Consider the following 19,054-nt stretch of genomic DNA (forward strand, 5'->3'; position numbering starts at 1 on the left):
GAGGTATCTGGGGAAGTTTGATAGAGGTATTTGGGAAGTTTGATAGAGGTATCTGGGAAGTTTGATAGAGGTATCTGGGAAGTTTGATAGAGCTATTTGGGAAGTTTGATAAAGGTATTTGGGAAGTTTGAGAGAGGTATTTGGGAGGTTTGATAGAGGTATTTGGGAAGTTTGATGGAGGTATTTGGGAGGTTTGATGGAGGTATTTGGGAAGTTTGATGGAGGCATTTGGGAAGTTTGGTAGAGGTATTTGGGAAGTTTGATAGAGCTATTTGGGAAGTTTGAGAGAGGTATTTGGGAAGTTTGATAGAGGTATTTGTGAAGTTTGATGGAGGTATTTGGGAAGTTTGATGGAGGTATTTGGGAAGTTTGATAGAGGTATTTGGGAAGTTTGATAGAGGTGTTGGGGAAGTTTGATCGAGGTATCAGGGAAGTTCAAAAGAGGTGTTTGGGAAGTTTGATAGAGGTATTTGGGAAGTTAGGTAGAGGTATTTGGACGTTTGATAGAGGGATTTGGGAAGTTTGATGGAGGTATTTGGGAAGTTTGATAAAGGTATTTGGGAAGTTTGATAGAGGTATTTGGGAAGTTTGATAGAGGTATTTGGGAAGTTTGGTAGAGGTATTTGGTCGTTTGATAGAGGGATTTGGGAAGTTTGATAGAGGTATTTGGGAAGTTAGATAGAGGTATTTGGGAAGTTCAAAAGAGGTATCTGGGAAGTTAGATTGAGGTATTTGGGAAGTTCGAAAGAGGTGTTTGGGAAGTTTGATAGAGGTAATGGGGAAGTTTGATAGAGGTATTTGGGAAGTTTGATGGAGGTATTTGGGAAGTTTGATAGAGGTATTTGGGAAGTTCGATAGAGGTATTTGGGAAGTTCAAAAGAGGTATCTGGGAAGTTAGATTGAGGTATTTGGGAAGTTCGAAAGAGGTGTTTGGGAAGTTTGATAGAGGTAATGGGGAAGTTTGATAGAGGTATTTGGGAAGTTTGATAGAGGTATCTGGGAAGTTTGATAGAGGTATTTGGGAAGTTTGATAGAGGTATCTGGGAAGTTTGATAGAGGTATTTGTGAAGTTTGATGGAGGTATTTGGGAAGTTTGATGGAGGTATTTGGGAAGTTTGATAAAGGTATTTGGGAAGTTTGAGAGAGGTATTTGGGAGGTTTGATAGAGGTATTTGGGAAGTTTGATGGAGGTATTTGGGAGGTTTGATGGAGGTATTTGGGAAGTTTGATGGAGGCATTTGGGAAGTTTGGTAGAGGTATTTGGGAAGTTTGATAGAGCTATTTGGGAAGTTTGAGAGAGGTATTTGGGAAGTTTGATAGAGGTATTTGTGAAGTTTGATGGAGGTATTTGGGAAGTTTGATGGAGGTATTTGGGAAGTTTGATAGAGGTATTTGGGAAGTTTGATAGAGGTGTTGGGGAAGTTTGATCGAGGTATCAGGGAAGTTCAAAAGAGGTGTTTGGGAAGTTTGATAGAGGTATTTGGGAAGTTAGGTAGAGGTATTTGGACGTTTGATAGAGGGATTTGGGAAGTTTGATGGAGGTATTTGGGAAGTTTGATAAAGGTATTTGGGAAGTTTGATAGAGGTATTTGGGAAGTTTGATAGAGGTATTTGGGAAGTTTGGTAGAGGTATTTGGTCGTTTGATAGAGGGATTTGGGAAGTTTGATAGAGGTATTTGGGAAGTTAGATAGAGGTATTTGGGAAGTTCAAAAGAGGTATCTGGGAAGTTAGATTGAGGTATTTGGGAAGTTCGAAAGAGGTGTTTGGGAAGTTTGATAGAGGTAATGGGGAAGTTTGATAGAGGTATTTGGGAAGTTTGATGGAGGTATTTGGGAAGTTTGATAGAGGTATTTGGGAAGTTCGATAGAGGTATTTGGGAAGTTCAAAAGAGGTATCTGGGAAGTTAGATTGAGGTATTTGGGAAGTTCGAAAGAGGTGTTTGGGAAGTTTGATAGAGGTAATGGGGAAGTTTGATAGAGGTATTTGGGAAGTTTGATAGAGGTATCTGGGAAGTTTGATAGAGGTATTTGGGAAGTTTGATAGAGGTATCTGGGAAGTTTGATAGAGGTATTTGTGAAGTTTGATGGAGGTATTTGGGAAGTTTGATGGAGGTATTTGGGAAGTTTGATAGAGGTGTTGGGGATGTTTGATAGAGGTATCAGGTAAGTTCAAAAGAGGTGTTTGTGAAGTTTGATAGAGGTATTTGGGAAGTTTGATAGAGGTATCTGGGAAGTTTGATAGAGCTATTTGGGAAGTTTGATAAAGGTATTTGGGAAGTTTGAGAGAGGTATTTGGGAGGTTTGATAGAGGTATTTGGGAAGTTTGATGGAGGTATTTGGGAGGTTTGATGGAGGTATTTGGGAAGTTTGATGGAGGTATCTGGGGAAGTTTGATAGAGGTATTTGGGAAGTTTGATAGAGGTATCTGGGAAGTTTGATAGAGGTATCTGGGAAGTTTGATAGAGCTATTTGGGAAGTTTGATAAAGGTATTTGGGAAGTTTGAGAGAGGTATTTGGGAGGTTTGATAGAGGTATTTGGGAAGTTTGATGGAGGTATTTGGGAGGTTTGATGGAGGTATTTGGGAAGTTTGATGGAGGCATTTGGGAAGTTTGGTAGAGGTATTTGGGAAGTTTGATAGAGCTATTTGGGAAGTTTGATAAAGGTATTTGGGAAGTTTGAGAGAGGTATTTGGGAAGTTTGATAGAGGTATTTGTGAAGTTTGATGGAGGTATTTGGGAAGTTTGATGGAGGTATTTGGGAAGTTTGATAGAGGTATTTGGGAAGGTTGATAGAGGTGTTGGGGAAGTTTGATCGAGGTATCAGGGAAGTTCAAAAGAGGTGTTTGGGAAGTTTGATAGAGGTATTTGGGAAGTTAGGTAGAGGTATTTGGACGTTTGATAGAGGGATTTGGGAAGTTTGATGGAGGTATTTGGGAAGTTTGATAAAGGTATTTGGGAAGTTTGATAGAGGTATTTGGGAAGTTTGATAGAGGTATTTGGGAAGTTTGGTAGAGGTATTTGGTCGTTTGATAGAGGGATTTGGGAAGTTTGATAGAGGTATTTGGGAAGTTTGATAGAGGTATTTGGGAAGTTTGATAGAGGTATTTGGGAAGTTCGATAGAGGTATTTGGGAAGTTCAAAAGAGGTATCTGGGAAGTTAGATTGAGGTATTTGGGAAGTTCGAAAGAGGTGTTTGGGAAGTTTGATAGAGGTAATGGGGAAGTTTGATAGAGGTATTTGGGAAGTTTGATAGAGGTATCTGGGAAGTTTGATAGAGGTATTTGGGAAGTTTGATAGAGGTATCTGGGAAGTTTGATAGAGGTATTTGTGAAGTTTGATGGAGGTATTTGGGAAGTTTGATGGAGGTATTTGGGAAGTTTGATAGAGGTGTTGGGGAAGTTTGATAGAGGTATCAGGTAAGTTCAAAAGAGGTGTTTGTGAAGTTTGATAGAGGTATTTGGGAAGTTTGATAGAGGTATCTGGGAAGTTTGATAGAGCTATTTGGGAAGTTTGATAAAGGTATTTGGGAAGTTTGAGAGAGGTATTTGGGAGGTTTGATAGAGGTATTTGGGAAGTTTGATGGAGGTATTTGGGAGGTTTGATGGAGGTATTTGGGAAGTTTGATGGAGGCATTTGGGAAGTTTGGTAGAGGTATTTGGGAAGTTTGATAGAGCTATTTGGGAAGTTTGATAAAGGTATTTGGGAAGTTTGAGAGAGGTATTTGGGAAGTTTGGTAGAGGTATTTGTAAAGTTTGATGGAGGTATTTGGGAAGTTTGATGGAGGTATTTGGGAAGTTTGATAGAGGTGTTGGGGAAGTTTGATCGAGGTATCAGGGAAGTTCAAAAGAGGTGTTTGGGAAGTTTGATAGAGGTATTTGGGAAGTTAGGTAGAGGTATTTGGACGTTTGATAGAGGGATTTGGGAAGTTTGATAGAGGTATTTGGGAAGTTTGATAGAGGTATTTGGGAAGTTTGATAGAGGTGTTTGGGAAGTTTGATGGAGGTATTTGGGAAGTTTGATAGAGGTATTTGGGAAGTTTGATAGAGGTATTTGGGAAGTTTGGTAGAGGTATTTGGTCGTTTGATAGAGGGATTTGGGAAGTTTGATAGAGGTATTTGGGAAGTTTGATAGAGGTATTTGGGAAGTTTGATAGAGGTATTTGGGAAGTTTGATGGAGGTATTTGGGAAGTTTGATAAAGGTATTTGGGAAGTTTGATAAAGGTATTTGGGAAGTTTGAGAGAGGTATTTGGGAAGTTTGATGGAGGTATTTGGGAAGTTTGGTAGAGGTATTTGGAAAGTTTGATAGAGGTATTTGGGAAGTTTGATAGAGGTATTTGGACGTTTGATAGAGGGATTTGGAAAGCTTGATAGAGGTATTTGGGAAGTTTGATAGAGGTATTTGGAAAGTTTGATAGAGGTATTTGGGAAGTTTGATAGAGGTGTTTGGGAAGTTTGTGGAGGTATTTGGGAAGTTTGATAAAGGTATTTGGGAAGTTTGAGAGAGGTATTTGGGAAGTTTGATAGAGGTATTTGGGAAGTTCAAAAGAAATGTTTGGGAAGTTTGATAGAGGTATTTGGGAAGTTTGATAGAGCTATCTGGGAAGTTTGATAGAGCTATCTGGGAAGTTTGATAGAGCTATTTGGGAAGTTTGATAAAGGTATTTGGGAGGTTTGAGAGAGGTATTTGGGAGGTTTGTTAGAGGTATTTGGGAAGTTTGATGGAGGTATTTGGGAGGTTTGATGGAGGTATTTGGGAAGTTTGATGGAGGCATTTGGGAAGTTTGGTAGAGGTATTTGGGAAGTTTGATAGAGCTATTTGGGAAGTTTGATAAAGGTATTTGGGAAGTTTGAGAGAGGTATTTGGGAAGTTTGATAGAGGTATTTGTGAAGTTTGATGGAGGTATTTGGGAAGTTTGATGGAGGTATTTGGGAAGTTTGATAGAGGTATTTGGGAAGTTTGATAGAGGTGTTGGGGAAGTTTGATCGAGGTATCAGGGAAGTTCAAAAGAGGTGTTTGGGAAGTTTGATAGAGGTATTTGGGAAGTTTGATAGAGGTATTTGGGAAGTTAGGTAGAGGTATTTGGACGTTTGATAGAGGGATTTGGGAAGTTTGATAGAGGTATTTGGGAAGTTTGATAGAGGTATTTGGGAAGTTTGATAGAGGTGTTTGGGAAGTTTGATGGAGGTATTTGGGAAGTTTGATAAAGGTATTTGGGAAGTTTGATAGAGGTATTTGGGAAGTTTGATAGAGGTATTTGGGAAGTTTGGTAGAGGTATTTGGTCGTTTGATAGAGGGATTTGGGAAGTTTGATAGAGGTATTTGGGAAGTTTGATAGAGGTATTTGGGAAGTTTGATGGAGGTATTTGGGAAGTTTGATAAAGGTATTTGGGAAGTTTGATGGAGGTATTTGGGAAGTTTGATAAAGGTATTTGGGAAGTTTGAGAGAGGTATTTGGGAAGTTTGATGGAGGTATTTGGGAAGTTTGATAGAGGTATTTGGACGTTTGATAGAGGGATTTGGAAAGCTTGATAGAGGTATTTGGGAAGTTTGATAGAGGTGTTTGGGAAGTTTGATGGAGGTATTTGGGAAGTTTGATAAAGGTATTTGGGAAGTTTGAGAGAGGTATTTGGGAAGTTTGATAGAGGTATTTGGGAAGTTCAAAAGAAATGTTTGGGAAGTTTGATAGAGGTATTTGGGAAGTTTGATAGAGCTATCTGGGAAGTTTGATAGAGCTATTTGGGAAGTTTGATAAAGGTATTTGGGAGGTTTGAGAGAGGTATTTGGGAAGTTTGATAGAGGTATTTGGGAAGTTTGATGGAGGCATTTGGGAGGTTTGATGCAGGTATTTGGGAAGTTTGATAGAGGTATCAGGGAAGTTCAAAATAGGTGTTTGGGAAGTTTGATAGAGGTATGAGGGAAGTTTGATAGAGGTGTTGGGGAAGTTTGATTGAAGTATTTGGGAAGTTTGATAGAGGTAACTGGGAGATTTGATAGGTATTTGGGAAGTTTGATAGAGGTATTTGGGAAGTTCGATAGAGGTATTTGGGAAGTTCAAAAGAGGTATCTGGGAAGTTAGATTGAGGTATTTGGGAAGTTCGAAAGAGGTGTTTGGGAAGTTTGATAGAGGTATCTGGGGAAGTTTGATAGAGGTATTTGGGAAGTTTGATAGAGGTATCTGGGAAGTTTGATAGAGCTATTTGGGAAGTTTGATAAAGGTATTTGGGAAGTTTGAGAGAGGTATTTGGGAGGTTTGATAGAGGTATTTGGGAAGTTTGATGGAGGTATTTGGGAGGTTTGATGGAGGTATTTGGGAAGTTTGATGGAGGCATTTGGGAAGTTTGGTAGAGGTATTTGGGAAGTTTGATAGAGCTATTTGGGAAGTTTGATAAAGGTATTTGGGAAGTTTGAGAGAGGTATTTGGGAAGTTTGATAGAGGTATTTGTGAAGTTTGATGGAGGTATTTGGGAAGTTTGATGGAGGTATTTGGGAAGTTTGATAGAGGTATTTGGGAAGTTTGATAGAGGTGTTGGGGAAGTTTGATCGAGGTATCAGGGAAGTTCAAAAGAGGTGTTTGGGAAGTTTGATAGAGGTATTTGGGAAGTTAGGTAGAGGTATTTGGACGTTTGATAGAGGGATTTGGGAAGTTTGATGGAGGTATTTGGGAAGTTTGATAAAGGTATTTGGGAAGTTTGATAGAGGTATTTGGGAAGTTTGATAGAGGTATTTGGGAAGTTTGGTAGAGGTATTTGGTCGTTTGATAGAGGGATTTGGGAAGTTTGATAGAGGTATTTGGGAAGTTAGATAGAGGTATTTGGGAAGTTCAAAAGAGGTATCTGGGAAGTTAGATTGAGGTATTTGGGAAGTTCGAAAGAGGTGTTTGGGAAGTTTGATAGAGGTAATGGGGAAGTTTGATAGAGGTATTTGGGAAGTTTGATAGAGGTATTTGGGAAGTTTGATGGAGGTATTTGGGAAGTTTGATAGAGGTATTTGGGAAGTTCGATAGAGGTATTTGGGAAGTTCAAAAGAGGTATCTGGGAAGTTAGATTGAGGTATTTGGGAAGTTCGAAAGAGGTGTTTGGGAAGTTTGATAGAGGTAATGGGGAAGTTTGATAGAGGTATTTGGGAAGTTTGATAGAGGTATCTGGGAAGTTTGATAGAGGTATTTGGGAAGTTTGATAGAGGTATCTGGGAAGTTTGATAGAGGTATTTGTGAAGTTTGATGGAGGTATTTGGGAAGTTTGATGGAGGTATTTGGGAAGTTTGATAGAGGTGTTGGGGATGTTTGATAGAGGTATCAGGTAAGTTCAAAAGAGGTGTTTGTGAAGTTTGATAGAGGTATTTGGGAAGTTTGATAGAGGTATCTGGGAAGTTTGATAGAGCTATTTGGGAAGTTTGATAAAGGTATTTGGGAAGTTTGAGAGAGGTATTTGGGAGGTTTGATAGAGGTATTTGGGAAGTTTGATGGAGGTATTTGGGAGGTTTGATGGAGGTATTTGGGAAGTTTGATGGAGGTATCTGGGGAAGTTTGATAGAGGTATTTGGGAAGTTTGATAGAGGTATCTGGGAAGTTTGATAGAGGTATCTGGGAAGTTTGATAGAGGTATCTGGGAAGTTTGATAGAGCTATTTGGGAAGTTTGATAAAGGTATTTGGGAAGTTTGAGAGAGGTATTTGGGAGGTTTGATAGAGGTATTTGGGAAGTTTGATGGAGGTATTTGGGAGGTTTGATGGAGGTATTTGGGAAGTTTGATGGAGGCATTTGGGAAGTTTGGTAGAGGTATTTGGGAAGTTTGATAGAGCTATTTGGGAAGTTTGATAAAGGTATTTGGGAAGTTTGAGAGAGGTATTTGGGAAGTTTGATAGAGGTATTTGTGAAGTTTGATGGAGGTATTTGGGAAGTTTGATGGAGGTATTTGGGAAGTTTGATAGAGGTATTTGGGAAGTTTGATAGAGGTGTTGGGGAAGTTTGATCGAGGTATCAGGGAAGTTCAAAAGAGGTGTTTGGGAAGTTTGATAGAGGTATTTGGGAAGTTAGGTAGAGGTATTTGGACGTTTGATAGAGGGATTTGGGAAGTTTGATGGAGGTATTTGGGAAGTTTGATAAAGGTATTTGGGAAGTTTGATAGAGGTATTTGGGAAGTTTGATAGAGGTATTTGGGAAGTTTGGTAGAGGTATTTGGTCGTTTGATAGAGGGATTTGGGAAGTTTGATAGAGGTATTTGGGAAGTTTGATAGAGGTATTTGGGAAGTTTGATAGAGGTATTTGGGAAGTTCGATAGAGGTATTTGGGAAGTTCAAAAGAGGTATCTGGGAAGTTAGATTGAGGTATTTGGGAAGTTCGAAAGAGGTGTTTGGGAAGTTTGATAGAGGTAATGGGGAAGTTTGATAGAGGTATTTGGGAAGTTTGATAGAGGTATCTGGGAAGTTTGATAGAGGTATTTGGGAAGTTTGATAGAGGTATCTGGGAAGTTTGATAGAGGTATTTGTGAAGTTTGATGGAGGTATTTGGGAAGTTTGATGGAGGTATTTGGGAAGTTTGATAGAGGTGTTGGGGAAGTTTGATAGAGGTATCAGGTAAGTTCAAAAGAGGTGTTTGTGAAGTTTGATAGAGGTATTTGGGAAGTTTGATAGAGGTATCTGGGAAGTTTGATAGAGCTATTTGGGAAGTTTGATAAAGGTATTTGGGAAGTTTGAGAGAGGTATTTGGGAGGTTTGATAGAGGTATTTGGGAAGTTTGATGGAGGTATTTGGGAGGTTTGATGGAGGTATTTGGGAAGTTTGATGGAGGCATTTGGGAAGTTTGGTAGAGGTATTTGGGAAGTTTGATAGAGCTATTTGGGAAGTTTGATAAAGGTATTTGGGAAGTTTGAGAGAGGTATTTGGGAAGTTTGGTAGAGGTATTTGTGAAGTTTGATGGAGGTATTTGGGAAGTTTGATGGAGGTATTTGGGAAGTTTGATAGAGGTATTTGGGAAGTTTGATAGAGGTGTTGGGGAAGTTTGATCGAGGTATCAGGGAAGTTCAAAAGAGGTGTTTGGGAAGTTTGATAGAGGTATTTGGGAAGTTAGGTAGAGGTATTTGGACGTTTGATAGAGGGATTTGGGAAGTTTGATAGAGGTATTTGGGAAGTTTGATAGAGGTATTTGGGAAGTTTGATAGAGGTGTTTGGGAAGTTTGATGGAGGTATTTGGGAAGTTTGATAGAGGTATTTGGGAAGTTTGATAGAGGTATTTGGGAAGTTTGGTAGAGGTATTTGGTCGTTTGATAGAGGGATTTGGGAAGTTTGATAGAGGTATTTGGGAAGTTTGATAGAGGTATTTGGGAAGTTTGATGGAGGTATTTGGGAAGTTTGATAAAGGTATTTGGGAAGTTTGAGAGAGGTATTTGGGAAGTTTGATGGAGGTATTTGGGAAGTTTGGTAGAGGTATTTGGAAAGTTTGATAGAGGTATTTGGGAAGTTTGATAGAGGTATTTGGACGTTTGATAGAGGGATTTGGAAAGCTTGATAGAGGTATTTGGGAAGTTTGATAGAGGTATTTGGAAAGTTTGATAGAGGTATTTGGGAAGTTTGATAGAGGTGTTTGGGAAGTTTGTGGAGGTATTTGGGAAGTTTGATAAAGGTATTTGGGAAGTTTGAGAGAGGTATTTGGGAAGTTTGATAGAGGTATTTGGGAAGTTCAAAAGAAATGTTTGGGAAGTTTGATAGAGGTATTTGGGAAGTTTGATAGAGCTATCTGGGAAGTTTGATAGAGCTATTTGGGAAGTTTGATAAAGGTATTTGGGAGGTTTGAGAGAGGTATTTGGGAAGTTTGATAGAGGTATTTGGGAAGTTTGATGGAGGTATTTGGGAGGTTTGATGCAGGTATTTGGGAAGTTTGATAGAGGTATCAGGGAAGTTCAAAAGAGGTGTTTGGGAAGTTTGATAGAGGTATGAGGGAAGTTTGATAGAGGTGTTGGGGAAGTTTGATTGAAGTATTTGGGAAGTTTGATAGAGGTAACTGGGAGATTTGATAGGTATTTGGGAAGTTTGATAGAGGTATTTGGGAAGTTCGATAGAGGTATTTGGGAAGTTCAAAAGAGGTATCTGGGAAGTTAGATTGAGGTATTTGGGAAGTTCGAAAGAGGTGTTTGGGAAGTTTGATAGAGGTAATGGGGAAGTTTGATAGAGGTATTTGGGAAGTTTGATAGAGGTGTTGGGGAAGTTTGATAGAGGTATTTGGGAAGTTTGATAGAGGTATCTGGGAGATTTGATAGAGGTATCTGGAAAGTTTGATAGAGGTGTTGGGAAAGTATTATAGAGGTATTTGAGAGGTTTGATAGAGGTATTTGGGAAGTTTGAAAGAAGTATTTGGAAAGTTTGATAGAGGTATTTGGGAAGTTTGATAGAGGTATTTGGACGTTTGATAGAGGGATTTGGGAAGTTTGATGGAGATATTTGGGAAGTTTGATAGAGGTGTTGGGGAAGTTTGATAGAGGTATCAGGGAAGTTCAAAAGAGGTGTTTGGGAAGTTTGATAGAGGTATGAGGGAAGTTTGATAGAGGTGTTGGGGAAGTTTGATAGAGGTATTTGGGAAGTTTGATAGAGGTATCTGGGAGATTTGATAGGTATTAGGGAAGTTTGATAGAGGTATTTGGGAAGATCGATAGAGGTATTTGGGAAGTTCGATAGAGGTATTTGGGAAGTTAGATTGAGGTATTTGGGAAGTTCGAAAGAAGTGTTTGGGAAGTTTGATAGAGGTATTGGGGAAGTTTGATAGAGGTATTTGGGAAGTTTGATAGAGGTATTTGGGAAGTTTGATTGAGGTATTTGGGAAGTTTGATAGAGGTATCTGGGAAGCTAGATCGAGGTATTTGGGAAGTTTGATAGAGGTATTTGGGAAGTTTGATACAGATAACTGGGAAGTGTATCAGAGGGATATGGGAAGTTTGATAGAAGTATTTGTGAAGTTTGATAGAGGTATTTGGGAAGTTTGATAGACATATTTGGGAAGTTTGATAGACGTATTTGGGAAGTTTGATGGAGGTATTTGGGAAGTTTGGAAGAGGTATTTGGGAAGTTCGATAGAGGTATTTTGGAAGTTCAAAAGAGGTGTTTGGGAAGTTGGATAGAGGTATTTGGGAAGTTGGATAGGGGTATTTGGGAAGTTTGATAGAGGTGTTGGGGAAGTTTGATAGAGGTATTTGGGAAGTTTGATAGAGGGTTTTGGGAAGTATGATAGATGTATTTGGGAAGTTTGATAGAGGTATTTGGGAAGGTTGATAACGGTATTTGGGAAGTTTGAGAGAGGTATCTGGGAAGTTTGATAGAGGTGTTTGGGAAGTTTGATAGATGTATTTGGGAAGTTTGATAGGGATATTTGGGAAGTTTGATAGAGGTGTTTGAGAAGTTTGATAGAGATATTTGGGAAGTTTGATAGAGGTATCTGGGAAGTTTGATAAATGTACTGGGGAAGTTTGATAGAGGTATCAGGGAAGTTCGAAAGAGGTGTTTGGGAAGTTCGATAGAGGTATTGGGGATGTTTGATAGAGGTAATTGGGAAGTTTGATAGAGGTGTTGGGGAAGTTTGATAGAGGGAAATTTGATAGAGGTATCTGGGATGTTTGATAGAGGTATCTGGGAAGTTTGATATAGGTGTTGGGGAAGTTTGATAGAGGTATTTGGGAAGTTTGAGAGATGTATTTGGGAAGTTTGAGAGAGGTATTTGGGAAGTTTGAGAGAGGTATCTGGGAAGTTTGATAAAGGTATTGGGGAAGTTTGATGGAGGTGTTTGGGAAGTTTGATAGAGGTATTTGGGAAGTTAGATAGAGGTATTTGGGAAGTTTGATAGAGGTATTTGGGAAGTTTGATAGAGGTATTGGGGAAGTTTGATAGAGGTGTTTGGGAAGTTTGAAGGAGCTGTTGGAAGCCGTGTCGAGTAAATAAGGGAAACGTGTTTCACTGGTAAAAGGTTCAGTGTCCAAAGAATACAGAACCAAGGTAAGTTGTAAATAAACAAGAGGCGAACCGGAAGATGTTTCCAGTCAGAAGGGTCAGTAAACCCCATCCAGTGAGCTCTAACAATCTGCTTCGAATTGCCTGAAAGAGTAGTAGAATGAGATTCAATAGTAACTTCCAAAAAGGAATTTTATGAATGCTTGTGTTGGAGAAAATGTCAGGGTTATGGTGAAGGAATCGGAGTTGAGGACGAATTGTAAAGCGCTTTCCAAGAGCCAGCAAGCGCCGCATAGTCTCCGACTGTGTGTTATGGTGCTACGATTTTATGACTGTCTTAAAATGATCCCGTTATTATTGTCCACACAGGTGACCTTATGCATCTTCCGCCATACCTGAGGGTGGACTTCCTGATTCACCGAGGGGTAGCGGTTCCCAGCAGAGACCTTGGTCAAGGGCATGCCTGTCTGGAGCCACAGAGAAGGAGTACCCTGAAACGCACACAGGTCATGGAGCCAATCCCAGTGGAAGTAGCTACCAGGGACACACAGCAATGGCAATCAAGCACCACGTCGACATTACCTCAGAGGGAAGGGGCAGACCGTGGCAAAGCTCCCAAATTGAGCAGCTCCCAAGAATCTCTACTGGACAATCGCGGTCACTTGAAGCAAGGAAACAACCCTTACGCAAAGTCCTACACCCTGGTATAACAACCGCATGTCTGTACAAGGCTGTAAATAGTTCGATTTAAAGCTACCTTTTTTACTGATTCCAATATTTATAATCAAAGATTTGCCAAAATATTTAAAAAAAAATCAGACTTTGTTGTGATCCAGGGTGTGACATGTCTGAGCAATTGAATGTCTGTGCATTTTTTTAAACAAGCCCTCTGATTGTCCGATATGCACAGATCATGGTGTTTCTACTTGTTTCCTACAAAATGCATGGAGACAGAATACGAGGACGTTGACAATAGCAAAAAAAACACAATGAGAGAGAGAAAAAAAATACCAATTTCTGCCACCCGCTAAAATGAGACATGAATGGTTTAACTATTGCACAAAAAAAAAGAGCAAACATTTGTGGTTGAAACAGCGATCCCTGATTGATTGAAGAGTTTGCAGCCAAGTACACATGGCACCTTTTACAGTTAGCTAGACGTAGAATCATAGAATGACACAGCACAGGGGGAGGCCATTCGGCCCATTGTGGCGAAACTCCCTCAATTTCATTTTTTTCCCTAATGTCCACGAGGGTGAGGATTAACATTATTAAGTATTTTTTGAATTGTAACTAATCTATTTAAAGTAACATTACACTAAGAACCCACAAGGCTGGGTATCAAAGGAAAGCTTGGCATCTATGTTTCCTTGATTTGGTTGATCTACAGTCCATATATATGCATTATCTGTGCTCATATGTATGTATATATACATATACACATGTACTATATATGTGGTATACATATATATAGTATACATACATGTATATATATTTCTCTATGTGTAAATGTAAATGGGTCTAAATTTATTTTAGGTAAACAAGCATTAAGAAAGAGAAAGAGAAGGAAAACCCAATAATAACTGATGTTCCAGCTACATGTGTGTCTACCTCCTGAAGCTTGCATTAGTCAGACAGGTTCTGGCTTCAAGTTCTAACCAAAGTTTGGTGACCTTTAATTCTTTGCTACATAGTGTGTATGTGTGTATTTTCTGATGTTAAATTTTAACAGTTGCCTCATGCGGAACTTTTCAGTCTTGTTGTTATAATAAAAAAGCATTTTGAACAACAAAAACAAAACAAAAATATATATATATAGATACATATATATGCACTGTTATACAAAAGGGTGACTGGTGATGTAAGGCAACTATTGCTCTGAGGGGGTGACAGATAATGTTGTTTGATACTGAAAGGCTTTCTTATTGTCAAATCACTGGTTGCCACTTTTCACAGAAACAGAGCTAGCATATGTGGAATGAAAGCCCCGCTCCAGAAACAGAATCTCACCAAGCAGAAATAGGATTTGACAACGTGAATCAATGGCCCTAATTATAAACAGTTGGAATTGTGGAATACGAAGCAAAGGAAAACTGGCCAATTCCCGTGTAAGGAAAGCAGAATGAATATGTTCAGGGCCTGTAAACTGGCCCTGATTTTCGCGTCTGGTGACCAGGGATGAGTTTGACATAGATTTCAATGCATGGGTACATGCCTGCACATCTCCTCAGCTGGTAGTGAGAGTGCTTCAGTCTCTGAAGGGATTTGGATGTAAAACCGTCGAGGTTTCCAGATCCTTTCTTTACACCTCTTGCGATGGGACCTGCTCCCCTCTGGGTTTAGCCGAGATAGTTTGGCTTTTTGAGTGGGCTGTCTCTAAATTTCTAAAGCAACAAGCCAAGATATCCAAAGTGTGCTTTTGAAAGAGTATTTTTTTTCTCTTCACATTGCTTCTGATGTGGAACCGTAAAGTTTCTTCAATTAACTTTCCCTCGATTACAAATATCGAAAAAAATATTAATCCCACCCACACCCTCTTCCCAATATCCAGCATTGGACTTGGGAGGAGCTGACAGTCTATAAATATGCTGACTTGATTCTAAATTCTGCCTAGGTTATTAATAATAGCAAGTAGTTTAGTCTGTCCTCCACAGAAAGCACAAGAAAGGACCATTTTGAAGATTGTAGAGAGAGTTTTGCAGAACAGTTTGATCTGATGAAGTCAGACTCAGATGCCCGTAACAATGGTCAGGTGACCGGTCGGTTGTTTAATGGTGAGTTAAAGAAAAAAATATATGGTTTTAAAATCATTCCATCCTCTGGTTGAACACTGCCTGTGCCTAAAGAAACAACACCTTAGTACTATTTCCTTTGGGATACAACAGATTTCGGCATTCGTTTTGATCATGTTCCAGATGTGGTTCGGAGATTTGGAAAGATGAGCCGCATGTACGAAATTGCCTGCCTCATCTGAATTTACCTCTATGAGTTCGCGAGACAACTGGTCTCACTGACAACTGGAGCAGCCAGATGTTGGCTGGACAAGATTTATTGAGTGTACTTAACCACACAGTATAAGGGGATGCACCAGCTTAACTGACGATAGAGTCATATACCACAGCTGTGGTGATCATGTTGTTCCCTTTGGCATCACTGTCTCAAAGAAAAGCCGGAGGTGTGCTAAAATTGGCACAATTGAATATTATAATGATTCGCTGATTGAATCTCAGGTGTGCAGGCAATGGAATGAACCCTTTATCACCTTCAGTGCACAGTTGGTGAACAGTCCACTATTAGTGTAGATATAACTTTCTCAGTGCAAAGCAGTCAGGCTAATTGGTGAGGTGAGCTGATGCTCACTTTTCTATTTTAGGTGCATAATGTAGCCAAACAGATGGCATGTGTCTGGAGATGGAAAATTGGCACTTTGACACATTGTGCAATGGAATGGTAGGGTGAGGGTTTGTGCCTGCGATTCTCATGTATGCCAAGTTCTCAATCTTGCTTGTATCAATCAAAGAGGCAAAAACGTTTCCTCACAAGAAAATGGAGAATTAGTGGATGAACCATCTCTCACGTGGCCAAGTTAGAGGCTCGATTGGAACCCACGAGAGCATTCAGTGGCACGAAAATACCTGATAATGGGAGAAATTTTTAAGAATGCTGAGGACTAAGAAATTATTTGAATAAAATAGTATACATTTTCCCTCCAAGGAGCCCATGCCTATTAGACACACAGGTTAATGCCCTCATGTGCCACAAATAATACACATTTAAATGCTACCATTTGCACCATGTGCCTTGTTTGACATGTTGGCTCCAGATGCTGCATTGATAAGATCATAGCTTGTAATCTCAACAGCAATGCATTTCTTATTGACCACAGATATGTGAATGCAACAGTTTTTGAATCACAAGCTCTGTGAACCGAGTGCCTCATTCAGTGTTTTGCAGTTATTGGATTTTCATCAGTTTTCAAACTAACCATTGCAAGCAAGCTGTCGCACTAACCATTATGGCTCCCAACCTAACTATCTCAAGGTCTGAAACTAACCATTGGAAGCTCATAAACTACCGATTGGGGGCTTTCGAAATAGCTATTACAAACTTGACATTATTATTGCAGGTTAAAAATAGCAGGTGCTCAAACGAATCAGCGTAAATTCATAAATGAATTCTAGCAACTGCTTGAATTAACCGTTGCGAGCAGGCAGAGCAACCTTTACAAACATTCGAACTGACCATAGCACACTCTGAAAATAGCAATAGTTAACGCTCAAACTAACCATTGCAAGCTCTCATACTTCAGATCGTCCAAGTTCCGCCCACAGTCCAGAGACTCAAAATGACAGGTCTCCCCAGGGAAATGTTTTGAAGCTTTTCTTCAAAAAGAAAATAACTATTTTTCTAATTTTTCGTCCACATAAGAATTGGGGGAAGTACTTTTAGCGGAACATTATCGCCAGGATCTGTCCTCCTCCTTAAATCAAATGAAAGAGTATTGCTGATGAATATTATTTATATATATTCCCTCCATGCCAATGCTGAATTGTCAAATAGCAACAAAATCACATTTTAACATTTTTTATGATAAGGAATGACCGCACTGGAAAATACACAATAAATTTATTTAAAATGAACATTTCTCTTTTTTTAATTTTTAGACCGGGTAATATTCACCTGGCCGATAATGTTCGTACTTCCAGATTGGGAAAACACTTCCTGCGAGATGTGAGGTATCTCTCTGTGAAACTGTGCCTCCCACACTGAGGGAGGGGGGAAAAAAGAGGGAGAGAGAGAGGAGCACTCTGTCATAATTTCAAAAGTGGCAGACTATTTTGTATCATAATTTAGTGGTCCTTTGTCATCTGATCTTTCAGGAAATAAAGTCATTGTTCCGTCCCACGACTCTTTTACATCAGTCAGTCTGATACTGATCGCTGTTTGATTGCAAATGGTTTAAAAAAGATTTTTCTTTATTTACTGTTTATGGGACGTTCCACCGATAATTGTGCAATAAAAACATCTTTTTTTTTGCTGCCCACCAGTCTTGAATGCGTACTTTCTTATGGAACTGGGTTTTCAGCATTTAGCGATGTCTTACACATGCACGCCTTAGCAGATTTTCATTGAACGTTGGGGTGTAGATTTTGCAAGGGGATCCACAATTATTCCCCCTCTTTAGTTACACTGAAACGCTGAGGATGGGTCTTCTTCCTGTATCATGTGGGGATGATGTTCTCACAATGGCACTAGACTTTAAGGATTATTGCTGGAAGCATCATTGCTTCTCTTGTTTATCTCAACGGTGAAGGCTCCAGGTAAGATAGGTGCTGCCAACATGACTTTGTTTAACTGACCTGTACCTTGTAGATTAAAGGGAAGCCAGTGTACACGAGCGATGGAAGGGGAGAATATTAATCCTGGTAGCAATGGCACCAACAAGTGAATGGCTCTGTTCTGGATCGTGTCAGGTCTCTTGAATGTTGTTCAACTGCACTCACCCAGGCCGGTGGTAGATATTCCATTTCATTCCTTGAAGATAGTGGATAGCTTTAAGGGATCAGGAGATTAATCCATATCTCTCTTGTAGCCTCAGTTCCAATCAGATTGGTCTTAGTATGTTCCAGTGGTGGTTCCTCCCACCACAACCCCCAAAGGTGTTGATGGGAATGGATTCAGTAATGGTGGAGCCATGAGAGTGCAAGGGGATGGCTGTGCTTTTGCTTGTTTGAGATGATCATTATGGTCGATCTCCCCATGTCTGCGTGGGTTTCCTCCTTCCGGGTGCTCTCGTTTCCTCCCACAAGTCCTGAAAGACTTGCTGTTAGGTAATTTGGACATTCTGAATTTTCCCTCAGTGTACCTGAACAGGCGCCGGAGTGTGGCGACTAGGGGAACTTCACAGTAACTTCATTGCAGTGTTAATGTAAGCGTTCTTGTGACAATAATAAAGATTATTATTATTATACAGTCTGGCATGATCTACTTCATTTTCAAAGTGTTGTGAATAATAATAATAATCACTTATTGTCACATGTAGACTTCACTGAAGTTACTGTGAAAAGCCCCCAGTTACCACATTCCGGCGCCTGTTCGGGGAGGCCAGTAAGGGAATTGAATAGTGCTGCTGGCCTTGTTCTGCATTACAAGCCAGCAGTTTAGCCCACTGTGCTAAACCAGCCCCTTGGTTTAGTGCTGAACACTGTGAACTTATCAGTTATCAGCCACGTTCCTGACTTTGGAATAGAGTATAAAGCCAGACAAGTGATCTATATCAGCTAGGGGCGCCAGGCTCTCTTCCCTGAAGGACATTGTGAATCAGTTAGGTTGTATGGAGGTGGCACAGTGGTTAACACTGCTGCCTCATAGCACCAGGGACCAGGATTCAATTCCGGCTTGGGTGACTGTCAGCGTAGAGTTTTTCATTTCTCCCTGTGTCTACATGTGTTTCCTCTGGATGTGCAGGTTAGGTGTATTGGCCAAGCAAAAATTGCCCCTTAGTGTCCAAAGATGTGCAGGTTAGGTGGATTGGCCATGCAAAAATTGCCCCTTAGTGTCCAAAGATGTGCAGGTTAGGTGGATTGGCCATGCGAAAATTGCCCCTTAGTGTCCAGATATGTGCAGGTTAGATGTAGTGGCCATGCAAAAATTGGCCCTTAGGTGTCCAAAGATGTGCAGGTTAGGTGGTGTTGCAGGAATAGGTGGGGGAGTTCGCCTGGGTCGGTGCAGACTCGATCGGCTGAACACCCTGCTGCAATGTAGAGATTCAATGGTATGACATTCCTAAGTCCTTCTTGTTTATTTTTTGTTGCTAGTCCAAAAATTTACAAAACATATTGACTTCAATTTTACAACTTGCCGTGTTGGGACTTGGAACTAGCCTGGCACCATAGCCACTACATAACTGGACCCATAATTTCACAAATAGAGCTTAGTCACATATCACACATACATACCTTTGCACTCTGAAAAAAACTTCAAGGTAAGGGATTATCTTCCACTTCCCGGTACTCTTACAACACACAGATACACATGGACAAATTGTAATAATATGGGATTGCAACAACATTTTTCCAACTATACCCAACCCAACTCAGGATGAAAATCAAATGTGGAATT

General features: G+C 40.0%; 1 protein-coding gene across 2 annotated transcripts in view; it reads left to right on the forward strand.

Moving 5' to 3' along the window:
- The window catches only part of LOC140427700 (cell adhesion molecule DSCAM), an 854,163-nt gene extending 837,189 nt beyond the window's left edge, over positions 1-16,974 (forward strand). For both annotated transcript variants that reach the window (XM_072513215.1, XM_072513216.1), the window contains one exon: positions 12,302-16,974. In XM_072513215.1, the coding sequence (XP_072369316.1) occupies positions 12,302-12,642 (341 nt within the window). In that variant the 3' untranslated portion in view covers positions 12,643-16,974. The remainder of the gene's footprint in view (positions 1-12,301) is intronic.
- Positions 16,975-19,054: the final 2,080 nt, after the last annotated feature.

The sequence above is a fragment of the Scyliorhinus torazame genome, chromosome 8 (assembly GCF_047496885.1).
Source record: "Scyliorhinus torazame isolate Kashiwa2021f chromosome 8, sScyTor2.1, whole genome shotgun sequence".
NCBI lineage: Eukaryota > Metazoa > Chordata > Chondrichthyes > Carcharhiniformes > Scyliorhinidae > Scyliorhinus > Scyliorhinus torazame.